Source organism: Melozone crissalis, unplaced genomic scaffold (genome assembly GCF_028551555.1).
Source record: "Melozone crissalis strain CALT ecotype California unplaced genomic scaffold, PUWL_Pcris_2 ptg000042l_1, whole genome shotgun sequence".
Taxonomy (NCBI): Eukaryota; Metazoa; Chordata; class Aves; order Passeriformes; family Passerellidae; genus Melozone; species Melozone crissalis.
Window position 1 is genome coordinate 32,290,805 of NW_026535820.1, and position 18,339 is coordinate 32,309,143.

At 42.2% G+C, this 18,339-nt stretch overlaps 1 protein-coding gene across 1 annotated transcript in view; it reads right to left on the reverse strand.

The window, feature by feature from the left end:
- The window catches only part of CTNNAL1 (catenin alpha like 1), a 56,087-nt gene extending 45,806 nt beyond the window's left edge, over window positions 1-10,281 (reverse strand). Inside the window, exon 1 of the mRNA XM_054284556.1 lies at window positions 10,110-10,281. Within this exon, the coding sequence (XP_054140531.1) occupies window positions 10,110-10,235 (126 nt within the window). The 5' untranslated portion in view covers window positions 10,236-10,281. The remainder of the gene's footprint in view (window positions 1-10,109) is intronic.
- Between the last annotated feature and the right edge of the window lie 8,058 nt (window positions 10,282-18,339).

Genomic DNA, 18,339 nt, shown 5'->3' on the forward strand with positions numbered 1-18,339 from the left:
AAAACTTAATATAATCCAGGAACTATTATCCTATTTATGCTAAAGTGCCTGTATGTTCTTTTGATTGCTTCATTGAAGAGCTCCAGGGCAATAAAAACTCATTCAGTTGGAAAATTTAAGAATATTTAAATGAAGCAGAGATACACTACAGAATCTTTGGTAATTAAAAGGGAATGCTCTACGCACTGGTCTAACTCCTACATGTTAAGTGCTTGCAACATTGTATTACCCTTCTGCTTGCAAACATTCTTCATGCCCATGAATAAACAAACTAACAAAAATACTATCATAACCCCCATGCTGAAAAGATTATGCTACTACAGAACAACTTTGCTGTATTATTTGAATAATAGGATTTGTGTGGTTCTAAATGGTTATATTCATTCTGTTTAATAAAAACTTATTTCTGTAAGACAAAAGAAACATTTTTTAAGTTTTCTATGCACATCAGAAAGGACTTTGGGATTTGCTCATAAAATACTTTTCTGATTTATGCTTAGGAGTTATCTTACTATTTTAGGCATATAACTAAGAAATTATCCAATTCAATATCTAAAGTAGACTAACAGCTATAAGATGGCTCTAGAGTGTATATCACTTCTCATTTACCCCATTAGCTTTAAACAAGGCTGTTAATGAAATGCAGTATAGCTCAATGAGTGAAAAATAGACTTTAAGATTCTATCTAGCAAGGGTTATACTCTTCTAATGAATAAAGAAACATAAAATAAATCCATGCAGAAAGCCACAGCTCATAGTACCACACAACAGTTTTACTAAACTATAATCAGAGTTGTTTGCAATCATTAATTCATAAATCATCCTTTGGGGATTTCCCCACCTAATCTGTCTAAAACCATCTGGTAACAATGCCGAATAGCAAGAAAGCTGCTCTAATTCTTCTTGTGCAGGATCATAGAGAGGCAGTTTTGATTTAATGCTCATTCTACTGGAGAACTACAAAAATTTGTTTAATCTGCAGAAAAGTCATTAATCAGATCACAAAAATATGAAGGATACGATACCATTGAAAAAGAGCAATTGATTTTCAGCTACGTCAGTAAAAAGCATCTTCCTTCAGCCACTTGCAATGTTAGTCTGACTCATTTATCACATCAAAGACTAAGGTATTGAACATCATAAAGCAGTAGCCAAGCTTAACTGAAAGCCAGTTTTACTATCCAAGGGTTCACAGAAAAAAAAGCCTGAAACCACAGCTGTTTCGTCATAGTGTTGTTGCTCATGTGATAAAATGCTCAAGTGTAATTTTCCTTGTAAAGCAGAATATAATTAGTGATAGTAACATCATTATTTATTAATGCAACAAAATAATTTAATTTACCTCTAAGTTATTCTGAGGTATTCCTGGGCTCCCCAGCATACCTTATAAACCACAACTGTAAATGATTATCTATTTCTCTTTCAATGTTTCACAATGACCTAGCTTCAATGACTAAAAGATGTCAATCAAAAACTAGCCTCATTAAAAGGAAACCTGCAACCACATCAGCCAAGAAATACAATTGGTACCTTGAAATAATCACCTTTCCTACATCCAGATGACAATCTCCTAAGATTAACTCTTCTGCATAAATCAAAGTGAAACAATCAGGCTCCTTTAGGGGCACGGAGCACCAAGTGTAGGCTGAGGAACAGCTGAGCTTCTGCCAGAAAAAGAATTTGCATGGAGCACAAGATGCTTAACAGAAACCAGAAGCTCACAACTTAAATCACAACACCTTTGGAACCGCAGGGAGAGGAGTCTCGGAGTTAGAGACTGACTGGAACCACGGAGGTGCAACTCTGCACCCAGGCAGCCCCGTGTGCTTTGGGGCCCACAGCAGCCACAGCATGAGATCCAGGGAGAGCTGCTCTGCTGTACAGGGTGGAAACTCTTCTGACTTTAGCAAGAGGTTTGCCTCCCTCCACACAAGTTACAACACAAGCTTTTATACCACAATTCGTAGTTTTATTACTCAACACTAGTGCCAAGTCTCAAGCCTAAAGTGAGCAACAAATTAATTAATAAGACAGAAGATTCTGGAAAGGAGGAGAAACAGCTTCTTAAAGCTTTCAAGTTACCAAGATTCTTAATGTATGGAAAAACAAAGACATGGTCCCAAGAAGCAGTTTAAAAGGAGAGCATGCAGATCTTTTTATCCCTCAAATGCAATGAGCTAAAGACAAATATGGATCATTCTACTTTTTCCAAAAAAGAATTTTCTCATCCTCCAGAAAGAGCCATAAGGGGCAATGCACAAGCTCTGGCACCAGCCAACAATGTAAGAACCCTTCAGCACCTTAGACATACAAAAGAGAAAGACCTAGAGGTACCAAAAAAAAATGCCCAGTGAAACAAGGCAGCCAAGGGATTTGCTGGAACAAATCTGTCAGTGCATCTGCTGCATGGGAAATGCAAATGAGTCGAAGTGAATCTGAGTTTGGACTGAAGGCTGAAGTTCAGGAAGCAAATGTGACTATACATATTCCTTAAGATTATGAATATTGTCCAGAGAGTATATGAGACACTTCTACCTAGACTCTAATTGAGAAAGAGAATGAATTTGATTAACAAGTTCAAAAGCAGATATGTAATGAGTCTGTACTGCAATACAGTACTATGGCTACAGACATTTAAACATAAGCTTATATACCATACTGATGCATGATGCAGAGGAAAAAAAGACAGGGACAATATGGTGGGGTTTTCCCCCCCATTTTTGTAGAATTCCAAGAATAAAGAGCTAGGGATAAATAAATTAGAAGCCTAACAGTGCTTTTAATATAGGACTGTCTGCTTTAAAGCTGTTAGAAAAAAAAATCTGAATTTCAAAAGATTCCTCTCTTCCAATCTCTCCAACCTGTCAAGGTCCCTGTGAAGGGCTGCACAGCCCTCTGGTGTATCAGCCACTCCTCCCAGCTTTGTCTCATCAGGGAACTTGCTGAGGAGGCACCTGTCCCTTCAGCCAAGTCATTGATGAACTATTTAAACAATACTGGGCTCAGTATTGAACTTGGGGGACACCACTTGTGACAGGCCTCCCACTAGACCCTGTGCCACTGATTACAGACCCTCTGGGATCTGCCATTCTGTCAGTTCTCAGACCACCTCACTGTCCACAATTCCTGAGTTGGCCTATGAGTATGTTGCAAGAAACAGTGTCCAAAGTCTTGCTGAAGCAGAGATAGAAAAGATCTGCTGCTCTCCCCTCATCCATTCAGGAAGTTGTTCCATCATAGAAGTCAATAAGGTTGGTCAAGCACGATTTACTTTTAGTGAATCCATGCTGACTACCCCTGAATCCCTTTTTGTCATTCATGTGGATGGGGACTGCTTCCAGAATGAGACACTCACCACCCTTCCAAGGATTAAGGGGAGGATGACTGGCCAGCTGTCCCCTGGCTCCCCTTTCTTACCCTGTTTGCAGGCCAGGGTGACACTTGATTTCTTCAGTCCTCAGGCACCTCTCCTGATCACCCAGACCTTTCAAAGACACTGTGAGCATCCTCGCTGTGGTGTCTGCCAGCTCTCTCAGCACTCATGGATACATCCCCTCACAGCCCATTGACTTGTGGATGTCAAGCCTGCCTGTATGTTCTCTAACCCAATCTTCCTTGATGAAGCAGAAGTCTTACATTCCTTTACTCTGGTCTCCTGAGTTAGAGATTCCTGAGGGCTGGTGTTGCCAGTGAAGACTGATGCAAAGAATGCATTCAGTAACTCCACCTTCTCTGCATCCTCCCTTACCAGGGTCCTGCCTTCATTTAACAATGGGTTCACATTCCCCTTACTTTTTCTTTTGTTATTGATGTATTTAAAGCAGCCATTGGAGGACTTCCAAGCCAGCAAATCCACAAAACAGCTTCCCCAAAACCACTGCTAGCCTACAGACAAATTCCAAAGGCAGTGTCAGTAGCACACTGAATTCCGTGTCTGCAGTTTTACACTTCTCTTAAATCTCCCTCTTGGACAGTGGATGCTTTTTCAGTTCCATGGAGAATAACATCAGTTCCACTAAAGATACAGCAATGTACCTGCTATTTTAGTCCATTCCTTCAGGAGTTATAACCTCTGTTACTTCCTTACCACAGTTTTGCTGTATTCTTTTGACAGAAAATAAGAAGAGAGCAGCACAGCTACTCATAGTTGTGCTCAACTGCAAAAGAAAGTGAAGCAATCCCTACTCCAGAATGTGCCTCAGTGAGGCACCCAGAGAATCTGTGTGGAATAAAAGTGATATGCAGAATATGATATGAAAATGTTAGATAAAATGAACTGGAACAACTTGCCAACATTAGATGTAATTCACTAAGATTTCAAGGGGCTCAAAGATACAATGGATTGCATCAACTTACTCATGCAATCTCCTGCTTAAATCCAGGTCAACAGTTGAGGTATGAATGTTGCCCTGACACTCGTACATGTCAAATCAATACAAAAAGTTAAAAAGAAGTAGCGGACGCCTAAATAAATATGACATACTGGCTAAGATTTAACAAAGCTGTTTTTAAAGAAATTATCGCCTCACAAAACAACTAGATTTCTCTGTAGACATCACCAATCACATGGGTAAGAAGGCACTCCATTGAAAAAAAACTAGGAAACAAAATTGACACCACAGTTTTCAAAAGACATCAGACAAGTCTCTGAGAGAAACAGAAGCAGATCTTTTGTATGAATATTGAACTCATCAAGAGAGAACGATGAGAAGGAAGATGAAGGATATCAGAAAGTGAATGATTACTTACTTTAATAGAGTTACTCAGAAACCTTTACTGCAACATGGATTATTATATATAATCATAAAGAGAGAGGTAAGATAAGCAAATAACAAAATGATGAAGATTTGTTGGTGATCCCAATTTATTTGGGACAGCAAAGACAAGATCTCACTACAGAATTGCAGAAACATCTGGCAACACTGACCAGGGAACAAAATGTCAGAACAAAAAAATCACTGCAGATCAAAATGATACAGGAAAGTACATTCCTAGCTTTCCTTATGAAAGCTAGGTCTGAGCTGACCATTACTCCTCAAAAGCATGATCTTTTGATTATGAAACAGACATCCGTGAAGAATATCTGACTTGCTTATGATGAAAGCAGTTTCCAGGATCATCTACTCTAGTTCCTTGCTCAAACCATGTCTAGTTGGAGTGTGCTGTTTATAGCATTATAAACAGCACACTCCATTCTGAACATCTCCAAAATTGCAGACTCTGTAGGAGCTCTGCACACCCCATCCAGTGTTTGGCCTCCCTTACACTGATAAAAGCCTTCTCTTATATCTCATTAGTTTCCAATGTTCCAATTTCTGTCACCACACATCTGGGATCTGTCCGTCTCTGTCTTCTCCATACCTGCCATTAGGTGGATAGCTGTAGACTGCAGTAAACTCTGCCCTTGACAAGACACAAAAAAATCCAAAAAAACCCACTGCAGATTCAAGTGATACAGAGAGGAAAGTACCATCTTGGCTTTCTATAAGAAATCTAACAGACCACTACACCTCTCTTCTTGAGGTGGAACAAGCCCACTTCCTTCAAGCACCCCGCCTATGTCACATACTTCACTATGTCAGTGTTTTCTCTGGAGCACAGAACTCAGCATGGTACTGTACCCCATGCTGCCTCACAAGTGCCATACAAAAAAAGAATCACTTCTGCACTCTGCTTTTTATGTTCATGCCAACAACCTCAGGTGCAGCTGGCCATCACTGCTGACCCCCATTTAACTTGTCCTCCAGGATTCCCATGCAAAGTTTTCCTGAGGACAGCTGATCCCAGCCTGCACTGCTGCATGGTGTTACCCTGACTCAGCTGTATGACTTGGACTTCACAAACTTCCTGTCATATAATTTTTCCAGCCTGTCCCTCTGTCAAGCTGCCCTGCTATCCACAGTGTCAGACACTCCCCAACTTGCTGTAGGGAAGATGACATGCCTGTGGAACGTTCTGGTCTATGCTCACCCCAACATTCAGATCATAATTAACCAAAAAAAAAAAGCCAGAGAGAAGTTTACAGATTATATACAGACCTCTAGCTTGATGCACAATAACTATTCTAAAGTCATACCTTCAGTCTGAAAACTGCATCAGTGAGCTTCTCAGATTATTAGGAAAACTTCAGCTGTGGGTTCTTTGGGGTTTAATATACAACTCCAGAAACTTCTGGAAAAACAGAACACTGGCAGAAAATTACATAACGTTATATAACATTTACTGAAATGAGAATTATTTTAGCTAGCTTCAGAGAAAGCATGGAAACAATAAGACAGTAAAGAACAGGTTTGTTTCGTTCACCTAAAGGCACTGTTAACTCACATAGAATCTAAGACTGACAACAACAGCATTCAGAAGCATTGGTATCATAGGCTTTTTGTAGCTAAAATAAAGAAAAACTTAGAAGCTTATATTTTTTACTATATAGGTCAAGTCAATTCCAAAACCTCTGGCAGGATCTCCTATACCAAGAAAATTGAAAAAACATTGGAACCATGTTACATGTTCAGTAAAACATATGTTACTGAACATGTAACCATTGTTACATGTTCAGTAACATTTGGGCACACAGTCATTCTCCAAAGAGCCCATGACAAAATGGGCTTTCTGGAAGTTGAGCAGCTGTAGTCACATTGGTCTGCGCTCCAGCTGCTGGAGGATAGGTCACCTGCCACTGTGAAAAGTGACTTGGTTCTTTTGGAAATACAGAAGTACAGGATGAGTTGGGACGCAGGGGAAAGGTCATCTAGTCCCACTCCTGCTCTGCCAAGGGCTGGGATACCTTCCACTAGATCAGGTTGCCCAGAGGCCCATCCAATCTGGTCTTGAACACCTCCACGGATGAGGCACCCACAGCATCTCTGGACAACGCACTGCAGTGCCTCACGACCCTCACAGAGAAGAATTTCTTCCTAACATCTAATCCAAACATATTTACTTTCAGCTTAAAGCCATTTGCCCTTGCTCTATCACTACACACCTTGGCAAGAAAATCCCTCTCCAGCTTTCTTGCAGAGGTCCTCTTTAGCTACTAGAAGGCTGCAATAGGTCTCTCCTGAGCCTTCTCCAGACAGACAGACCTCAAATTTTCCCTCTTTTTCCCAAGTACCTGACTGTGAAGTTTAACAAATACCCATTCTGCTGTTTTTCGGAGTGTTTCCCTAGAACAGATCTAGACAGACAAATTCCTACAGCTGTCAAGGTACCCGACTGCTCCCATATCAGCAAACAGGTACAGCATGGCAGCTGCGGAAGCCACTGGTGGAGCCACATCCTGAAAAGCGCTTTTTCCCTGTCTTTGCTTTTCCTCAACTGCTTAAATGACTTGTTATTAAATGAGTCAGCACTGACCACTTCAAACACCCTTCTTGACGTGAGTTGCCAAAAACTTCCCATTAAAAGAATGAACCCCAAAATAATTAGACTGGAAATGGGTAGCAGCAGTGAAGGAGGATGTCTAGACTTTTAAAGGATGCCATAGTATTTATGCATGGAAAACTGAACTAAAGACACCTATCCCAGTGAAGAAAATACTGCTTATTTTAAAGAAAATTGTGGTGCTTCAGCCCAGAAGCCATGTTTTCTGAACTGCATGCCACATGCTTTGCAAAATACTGTACAATGATTCTTTTCACCAATCAGCTATGTAGACAGTGAAAAAGAAGTGTTAGCAAAAATGCTTAATACTGTGGCTTAAATTTGTCATCTTTGTCATCTGTGGCACTCTTAAAAATGGGCCACATCAAGGTCTGAACAGATCTACTTTAACTCTGTAAATAATCTAAGTTTAAAAAGCATTTTTAATTGGTTTAATAAGTACATGCAGTAATAACTCTAAGGGTAATTTATAGGAATTTTGTACCACTGCAGATAGCAAATGTGGTACAAAATTTGGTATATATATGTGGTATATACTCCGCTATAACATAAGGAAAAAAAACCAAGCTGCAAAATGCAATTAAAAAAAAAAAAAAAAACCAACCCTCACAATTGCTGAGGAAAAACAAGCAGGCAAACACATGTTTACAATATTACAACTATGTACAATACAGTACATGAATTTAAATAAGAATCAATGCAGCTTTTTTTTTTTTTTTTTTTGCTTAAAGAAAAGATTTAGCCCTACATGAGAGATTGAAAGTGAGTTTGTCAGACAAGGCACCTTTTGTTTCTTCTTTGCTTAAAATAAGTAGTGAAAAGCAGCAGGAACATTCTGACTATTTTTTCAGTAGTATACAAGTATCACATAGCGCTTCTCAGATTTTCACAAAAGGGTAAACTGTGAAGTTAACTTCACAGTAGGAACAAAGCCCTTTGCAAGTGCATTCTGTACAAGCAGAAAAACAAAGTCCTGGGGGTTACTGCATGCACAGCTTATGCAGAAACTACAAGCAAATTCTGAGACTAAGAAGTACTCTATAAACACCATTTGCATAAATTTCCGAACAAAGCCTACCAGTGAGATCTCCGCTGAGCAATCCAGATGGAAAGGCACAGGCAGAACTGATAAAGCACTACAGTAAGTGGGGCATTTTACCAGGCAGGTGTAGGGAGCTACTGCTGACACCATCAGCAACTTCAGCCTGAATCTGAGCAGAGCTCCGCGCCCGTGCTTCAAGGAACACACTCGTCTCGCGTCCGGAGCGCCTGGGCAGGAAAACAGCGAGCTCTGAGTGTTCCCAAATGCTCAGACACCCGGCACACAGGGAAGTGAAAACTGCTTAGCCCTTCTGGAAGATGTTGTCACAGGCTTTGGGGACAATGAAAAATCCTACATGACACACTTCCCTTTCGTTGCAAAGGCAATAAGATCACTGTTGTTAAACAGTACTCCGGAGAAATAAGAACATCTTCGCGTAAGTCTGTTAAAAGTACAAATTTAACATATGCAACTAAATTCAGCTTTTGCAACTGGATGTGTTTCTGACTGTTCTTAAGCTTCCTAAAAGAGGTCTCCCTATTTTATCTCGGTTCTTTCAGGACTAGAAAATCAATTTAATTTTACTTTGCCTTGGAAAAAGTTCAATCCCTTTGAAAGGCTTTGCTGTACTGACTGTGACATCTCCAAACAGAAAAACCCCCACACATTACCATGATGGGTGCAGAAACACAATTACCCATCAGAAACCCTCCCTGCAGCCCAGACACAGAAATGCAAAACAAGGCTTACCACAGCTTGTTTCCAGATAGATTATGAGGATATAAACACAATTTGACCTCACCAGGACTAGTTATTTTTGTATAGCTGTTACATCTTGTTTAAGGATTTTGTACAGATAGGTTTTGACTTGCTAACTTTATTGATCAGAGCTCAAAGCACCAAAATCCTACACAGCAAACACTGTGATGTTTTCAGACATTATTTTTCAAGAAACAAAATTCTAATGAGTCTGTTAAGTGCCAATTTTGTAACTAGATGTCTGAAAAAAAACCCCAACAGCAACAATAACAAAAAACCCCAACGCCAAAGTGACTGCCATGTAATTACTTAGCAGAGCAATGAAAAACCCGATTTGGGTGGGTTTTAAGGTCATTTAGCACAGTGCGGGACGTGCTAATAGGTCACCAAGACAGTTTGCCTATTATTGAGCCTCTTAAAAACCGGGCACTACCCCGGGGTGCAGCAGGAGCTCCAATCAATGCACCGCTCGGGCCAGACCGCGAAAACACAAAGCTCCGCCAAAGCCCCTGCAAGAGGAGCGCTCTCCGGCGCCGAGCCGGGAGGGACGGAGCGCGCTCCCACGCGGGCGGCCGGGAGCGCTGGGGCGGCGGGGCAGTGCCTCCGTCCGGGGCTCGGACCGCCGGCGGCACCGCAGCGCCCGGCGTTACGCAACGCTCCCCCGCGACCTTGCGGGGAACTTCGGAGTCTTCCTCGGGGACGGACGCGCGAGCAGCATCACCCACACGGCTCCGGCTCCGGCAGCCGCCGGCGGGACCGCGACACGGGCGGGAGGGGGCGCGGCTCAGAGCACCGGCGCGGCCGGACAGAGGGGGCTACGGAGCGCCGCGACCCGGGCGCGCAAACTTCGGCGGCGGCCGAGCAGAGCCTGCCGGAGCTTGCGGGGGGAAGCGGGTGGGAAATCGTTCTCCCGCGGCGGCTTTCCTACCTGAGACACCAGCGGCACCAGCGTCTGCTCCACGGAGCGCGTGCGGATCTCCAGCCCCGCGTCCGCGCCCAGCCCGGACGAGGACGACGAGGAGACGCCGCTGCTGCTGCACGGGGACGTGGCCATAGCGGGGGAGCCGGGCCAGGACCCCCTCCAGCCGCGCCGCCGCCGCCGTGCTCCCGCACGGGCAGCCCGTGCCCGCCGCTCCCCTCACGCCGCCCCGCCCCCGGGCCGCCGCCCCCGCCCCGCGCCCGCCGGGGTTCCGCTGCCGCGCCGGGCGATGCCGCGCGCGCGCGCCGAGTCCCCCCCCCCCCTCTCCCTCAGCGGCCCCTTCCCCGCCCCTCGGGACGGGACGGATTTAAAGCGGCAGCTCCCGCCCGCTCGCCTCCCGCCCCGCCGCGCTGCCAGCGCCGGGGGTTGCCGCCTACCCTTCCCCGCCACTCCTTTCCCGCCGCCCCCCGCCCCACTTTGCAGCCGGCGGGGGAAGGGAACTGGGAATAGTCCCACCACTACCGCTCCCACCCGGAGTTTCCCCTCCGGTCTCACTTGGGGCGGGGGAAGGCGGAGGGTCCCTGCCCGAAGGGGGGAAGGCGTAGCGGGTGGTGGCTGGGGGGCTCGGGTGGCCCCCGGGAGCGGCAGTTCGGGCCGTGGCCGGCGTTGGGCTGCAGCGGCACCGGCCGGCCCGGGGAGGCTGAGGGGCTCGGTCGGGAGGTGCGAGGCGCCGGTGTGGGGGCCAGGGAGCCGCTCTCTTCTGGGGAAGGGCTGCAGTCACGATTCGCCTACTTCTAGCATCCAGGGGGCTGATGAGGTATCTCAAACTAAACGCCATCAGCTTCTCTCTTAGAAGCCTCTCGGCGAAGGGGAAAAAAGGCTTTTTTTCTGGCTTTGGGTGATTTGTATTCCATACCTGGCCGCTCTTAGAGAACAGCTATCGTGCTTATCCGGGTTTGCCCAGCCCTGGTGCTAAAGCAAGAACATCTGTGATTGATCTAGCAAAAAGAAGGCAAAAGTAATTCAAAGAAATAAAAGTGGTTTGATTTGTGTTGTGGGGTTTGTTATGGGCTAAATTCACTTCTCCACTTTATTTAGTAACCTGTACTTGAAAGTATCCGTGCCTGGATGCTTACAGGTCCCATTTGACTTGTGTTTGGTACGGCTGATTCTTCTACAGGTTTGTCTGGCCAAGACTGTGGGCAGGGAGCAGAGCTCTTCTGGCTGCGATCCAAACCACCGAGGTGCGAAGCAGCTCCAGCCCTGGCTCAGCGCGGTGCTGTGCGGGTGCCAGCGAGCCCTGCGGAGGGTCCGACGGTAAATCACTTCCACGCAACTGCTTCGTTTCCTAGTCAGAACTGGTGATTTGTGTTTCACTGCTCAGCTCTCGCACAACACAACTCTGTGATCGTGTCTTTGGCTCTTTTTATGTTTTAGATCAGGGACTTGGTATCATTTTATGTCTTCGAAAAGATTTCTGACCCTTTTTGTATATAGCATCTTTTCCACAATTTTGAAATACAGACACAAGATAAAGGACAATATTTGTTGTCCTTTAGAGTCCTACGGACTTATCCATATTTATTAAAAAAGAAAATTGCCAGAGCTGCAAGCATAACACTAGATAACGATATGACCCTGTTCCTAGCTCTTCAGGAAATTGGTTTCCAACACGGTCTCATATTTTCTAAAATGACATCTTATATAACATCAAGTGTTTCAGGAGAGAACTGAAGGCTTAAACCTGCCATGGTACAAAAACATCTGAATGATGGTGTGGACTTGAAATAAATGCTAGTCGTGCTTGATCAAAGTAGCGTAGAGCACACTTGAGATTTCTTGTTTTGTTTTTCTCCCAAACTTTTAATTTTCTTGCAACACCTTTTGTTCTTTTTCAGATTATATGTTTTTATTTTTACTTCTCAATAGCCATATTCTAAGCTCTGGCAACAACTGCTTTCTTTTACATTTTGATAGAGTACTGAGGGCAGATATGGTTGCAGCCTCCCCAAGATTCTACACTAGAGAGTTCTGGATCATGAGCAGAAACATCCACCAAAGTTCAGTAATAACTAGACAGGAGTGCATTCCTTTTCCCTCTTCCCCCTGTTATTCCCACTTATTGACTATTTTATGAATATTGCTGTAATGCAAATTAACTGTCATCAGCATATACAGATACAAATCTATGATTCACATCAGAAATGCACAGGAAGGACATGAACACTTGGATGCACACGCAGTTTATAATCTGACAGTTTGTGTCCCTTAATTTCAAAGACAGCTGCCTGTTGTCTTCAACACAATAACAGATCAGACATTCCAGGAATGACATTTTCTCATTCGAAGCAGTGCTAGTAACAGAGGTTAATAATTAACTTTGAAGATAGTAGCCTATTTTTTTTAAAAAAAGAAACATTGAGTTTAAAAGTGGCAAAAATAGTTTAAAGATAATTTCTTACACTTACTGGACAATTTGTGTGAACTTTGCAATGCCTTTCTGCAGACAGAAGTCCTGTTCCCAATCTACCACTTTGTTTTACTGCTTGCATTTTTTTCACTTGAGAAGCAGCGTTAGTGGGTGGTGCTAGTGACAACACTGTCTAGCTCTCCCAATTATCCTCCTCAGATGCTTCCATTTTAAAGCATGGAAACTACTGCTCTGCTTCTGGAATCCTGTGCTAGGCAAACAGACAGCATGTTGTAATGTTTTTAATATAACACCACACTAGCATGCTGCAGACTAATATCTTTAAAGACACCTTGAGGAGTTCGTCAAACATCATAGCCTGGAGCTTAATTGTGCTTTTTAATTATGTTAAGACAATTTGAATGAGCCAGTATGATAGATTGCAACCACACCTTTGGCATGCCAACACATACCTCTGAGGGAGAACACTGTGCAATGCTCAGCAGTAGAACATTTAGCACACGATCCTCATCAGCCCACAAAAGCAGAAGCCCATCACCCCACAAAGAACATCCCTGGTGTTCTGCAGGCTGTGAGGACCACCCACTGGCCAGGGCAGTCTCGTGTTTCCACTTGAGTTTTCACTTGAGTTACCACTGTTCAACTCTGCCTTTGAACCTGCAAAGCATTTGAAGTATGGAGGACAAGAGTAATGCCTAATGGACTATATTTCCAACTTCATAACTTAGTCAGTGGTCAAGGGGAAGGAAATGATTCATATCCTCATTATGAACATGTCAATTTGGTCCTTGTATTGTTTCCAGACTTCACTCAAGGACATGACACTTGCTTCTTTGTCCATGATCTCCCATGAGCTTAGGTCCTATGACTGGTGACAGGTTCCTACGCAGAATGTAAGCCAGCTTTCCTTCATCCAGCTCTTCACTGTAATTGTTCCTATCTGAAGTAGCTTTTGTGGGAGACAGCATTACTACTGAGCACAGTGCTGTGCCAAAGTTCTCAGACAAAAGCGCTGTTCCCCACACTCTGACATCCTGTCAAGGATGGCTGTTTTGAGCCTTTATGTGTACTTAAGCCTCTCACCGTGGATGCTGACCTCTTAGCTTTGATGAGAATTATATGAAATGTACTAATGAGTGTACTAAGTATATCTTATGCTACCTGTGCCATGGCTTGTTTGCAGAAGCTGTCAGTCAGCCTCAGTTTGATGGAGCAGCTGGCACCTTAGCTAAGATGTGTGTGTTCGCTGGCCTGTATAAAGCAAAATGAGATCAGTAACTCTTAAATGGTTTAAATTATGCTTTTGCTAATCTGGCCATTTTGACCAGCATAAGGTTCAGCAGTGAACACAGAAGCCTTTTCCACATGGAGAAACCTTCCTCAGGAAGCAGGTTATAGTTGTTCCATATGTGCTGTTGAGGCACATGCGGCAAAGCAGATGCCATTTAACCAGCGAAGACGGGTTTGGACTTGAGAGCTGTGAAGAGGAGCTTAGCAGTTTCTGTCCACAAGGAGCAGTTGGTCTAGGAAGCACAAACTGCAGGGAGAACAGGGAAATACTAGCAAAGGCCAGCTGATGAGATCAGAGGGATTTTTAGTCAATTTTGATAATGAGTGCTTTTCAACACATACTTATAATGAATAAGATATAGGAATTAGCTAAATTATTAACACTTGGAGGATGAACTCCAAAGGGTAATTGGTCTCTATCCTCCCACAGAGAGCATCCCAAATATCCAGGGATGAGAGGAAGCAGTGCCTCCATTGCTTCCTTATCTCCCAGCTGCAGTCTGGAAAGCAGAGCTGAGTGGGCTAAGTGTCAGATTGCTCCCTTTCTCTTTCCTCTAGGTGAGATTAAAGTTATAGCAGTGTGGGAGGGGAAAGCACATCAATCATCCTTCCAGATGAAATTTAGAAATCCACTTTAAGATTAAGCTTTTCCTTCGATTGCCTCTAGTTTCCTCTAAAATTTGACAAAGTCATATTTCTTTTTTTTTTCAGTGGGGATGTTTTGCAGGCAGCTTGTGAAATCAGTAATTTTAAAGACTGCTAAAAAATTTAGGCTTTTGAGAAATGTCAAAAGATGGGAGACAAGCATTGCATGAAATGTCTAATCCTGATTATTAGTGGTTATTAACTCCAAAGTGCATTACTTCTTTATAAAAACAATCAATCTTTTATGTTTGTTTCATGCCCCATAGTAAAAAGACTATTTTTTTTTTTTTACATAGACAGCATTTTATGTGACTCTACAGTGACTATATTTGTCATCTTGTGAATTTACTAGTTTCACAGTGGGATTGCAACAGTTATTACAAAAACTATGAAGAAGAGGGGATATAAAAATAATGGATAGATATATCTGAAGGACTACAAGCTCGTGTCTATTTTTATCTGGAGGTTTCCCAGAGTAATGATATAATAATAATAATATATATATTCTATATATATATAATATCTGTGCCCATACAGCCAGAGGGTGATTTCAAGCTCTCTTTCCCTTTGCATTTACAAGGTGGTAGCTGTCAAAATCTTCAGCAAGTAACAGCTATTTGGCCATGCTACTAAATGTGGTACACCTCCAAAAAGCTTCTGTCCCCTTTGTCTGAGGAAAATGAGGAACCTTGTTTGGATGGTCAGAGGCTGATAGCCCACCATGGCTTCACTGCCTCTTTAACAGAGCTCAAAAGAATACAATTACCTGTGCTAGTTCTCCAGGAAGCCTAAGGACACAGGGTTTTATCCCAGCACCATCAAGAGACTTCTGTAATAAGTAGCAGTTTTTGAGAACACATCTAGGCACAAAACATATGTTTCCTGTATCATGCTGAACACAAAGAGCACAGAAGCTTTAATCAACTGATCAAAATTAAAGAAAGAACATTAAAGTCAGGATCTGAAGGTAATATCCCACTTTTTCACTGATGTTTCCTACCAAAGCCACCTGCAGTTGTAAAAGATGTGTGTCTGAGGTAGGGAAGAGCAAGGGAACAATTTTCAATCCTGTAAAAATTTGCTTTTTTTTATGATAATATGAGACTTTACTGGCAAGAAAAGATGTAGTGAATAATATATAATACTGCTAGAGTTTCCCAAGATTTCCATTGTAAGACCCATGCTTTTGGTTGAATATGAATATGCTGAATGCTGAATATGTTGAATATGAATATCCTGTATTTCGAGCTTCCTTGTGTTGTCCTTTATTACATATTACTGATATATAGACTTGAGTCTAACACTGACATTGCTATGACAGCTTTTGGAGGTGGAAAGTCTCATCAGTTTAGCTTCAGCTGTGAATTTGGCCTTATTTCAAAAGGACATCTGAAAATACTGATTCAACTTGACCTGTAAGTAGGAATGAATGTGCAGTTTTGTAAAATCATACCCTAGGAACAGTAGAGTGAAGGATTCTTTTCAGACAAGCACTATATAGATTTATCAATGCATTGCTATACTCTTTGAAACTCAGTGCTGCTGTAACATCTCAGGCAAAATCCCCCACAGTGTCAGTTCCCAGATGTTAAGCAAAAGTTTTGCCTTCTTTCTTTGCAGTCTGTGAAGTTCTTCTTTTGCATGTACATGTTTTTCAAAGGACTGTGGCTGAGGCTTATCCATTACATCAAGGACCTTGTTCTAAACAGGAGCTAACACCAGTTTTAGAAAAAGGCATGAGAAGCCTTGCAATATGCAGATACAGGATAATCAACCCTCATTAAAGTCTTAAACTGACCTCTAGTTAGGATTGGGAATAAGCTTTTGATGCCAAATCTCTTATTGCTTTCAAATGTACAATCATCCTAGCACTCAGTGGCATTTTGTTGTTTTTTTTAACAGTTCCTATGGGTTATAAAATAAATATGGAGGATTAAAGGTTTGAAGAAATCTCTAGCCTGCAAAATCTTTAAGAGCATTTGCCACCTAGCAACAGCCAGGAATGTGCGTTTCCTTCAAACAATCTGCAATTGTGTGATTCAGAAAAAACCTCCACAGTGTTTATAACTGCAATTGTAACTTATGTAGGAAGGAAAAATGCAGCAAAAGGCTCTGGTTACATCACTGACAAAAGATTTCATTACCATAAGAAGTCCCTAACAGGGTGACAAATAATCAAGATTAAAAAGAATGTGTGAGACCAGCAGAAAGGGAAACAATGACGTTCCCATTATAGCTGTGGCCTTTGCAATAAATGATATGTCAGCTTTTCCATTTTGAATTGTGCTGAATAACTTGGTGATTTTAATTCATCAGCAAATGAATACTTAGATTAGAAGCTATTTTCTTTTCAAATGTGCGTTTGCTAACTTAGTCATGCAATAAATACCTCACTCCTTGAAAAGTGTGATAATATAGATACTGCTTATAGATGTTAATGATTTAAACCACAGATACTGTGTTAGTTTGCTCAGCTATGTGAGGAAAGTATGGGAATTATATGACAGGAAGCATAATTGCAACATGCATGAGCTGGCCGGCTATCAAAATCCTGTTGGTCTGCATTTTGTGATGTTAATGAGATAGTAGGGGAAAATAACACAGATGCCAATGCACATGGGTTCTATTTAGATGATTATCATGCATAGTCTTTGCAACATCTAAGAATATACTTTATCAAGTATCAGTTATCCCAGTTGCTCTGTTCTCCTCCTTTTTTTAAAAATCTCTGTAAAGAAATGAACCTGGGGATATCTAAGGACACTGCATCTTTCAGACCTCTCTGACCTCCAAACCATTGCATTTGTTAAGGAATTGTTAAATTAACCTGGATCTGTTCTAAAAATATCAGCAGCTTCTAGATTTGTGTTCATAGCATGAAAATTCCTTATTAACAGGGTATTAAACCCCACTTTGTTTCAGTGTATGTTCTTTTTAAAACATGGGTTGTAGTTTCTCAGTTAACAAACCAACTTAAGCCCAACAAAGACATTACTAATAGACTTTACTAACAAAATACTTCCAATGCTAAAATATATTGTTGCTAACCCCTTACAGGCAGCTGGTAGGATTCAATTCTGTTTCTGGCAGCAGGAGAGTGCATGCTGAAGTATCAGAATTGGAGCAGAAAATTGTAAGTGCAGCTGAAATGGAAGGGGAAGCGGCAAGCTATTGCCAAGGGAGCAAAAGGATTTTTGAAATAAGTACATTCAGTGAGTTTATACTAAATACTAAAAGTTCCAGAAAGCATAATGTAAATAACTGAAAATTTAGAAGCCTCTCTTTTTCAGTTGTGTTCAAAGTACTAAAAACATTTCTTAGAACCTGACATTTGTACTGAATTGTCAGCGCAATATCAGCCATTTTTGGAAAACATTGTAATGTAGACAGGCCCTAATAGGCAAAAGTTTTGAAAGCAAAATGAGGTGTTGCAGTGCAAGGAGAACATTGACAGAATGGATTTTTGCTGTACTTACTAATACTAGTCCTGACCTGGCAACTCTTCCATTGATGTACTTTGGAGTGGTGCCACATGAGGACTGCACATTCAGGTGTGCTCGGGACACTGTCCATGTTCCTCAGCAGGAGCGAGTTTGCAGATCACAGGTGGAAAGCACTTAAAAGTCCAAACTTTCTTCTTTCACAGCTGTTCTATTATAGCAATCAGAATGTGAAATCTAATTGAGAGCCTTGGATAAGGAGAAAATGGTTTCCTAATCAATGTTTCTTTGATCCTGCCATAAAGGATGGCAAAAACCCCTGCTTCTCTGAAAAGAGGAGAAACCAATCTATGGCAGACAGTTTGTGTTTTCAGTTCCAGGATTCATGCCAGGTATTTAGCCTACAAGTTGCTTCAGGATTCTCAAGACTTCC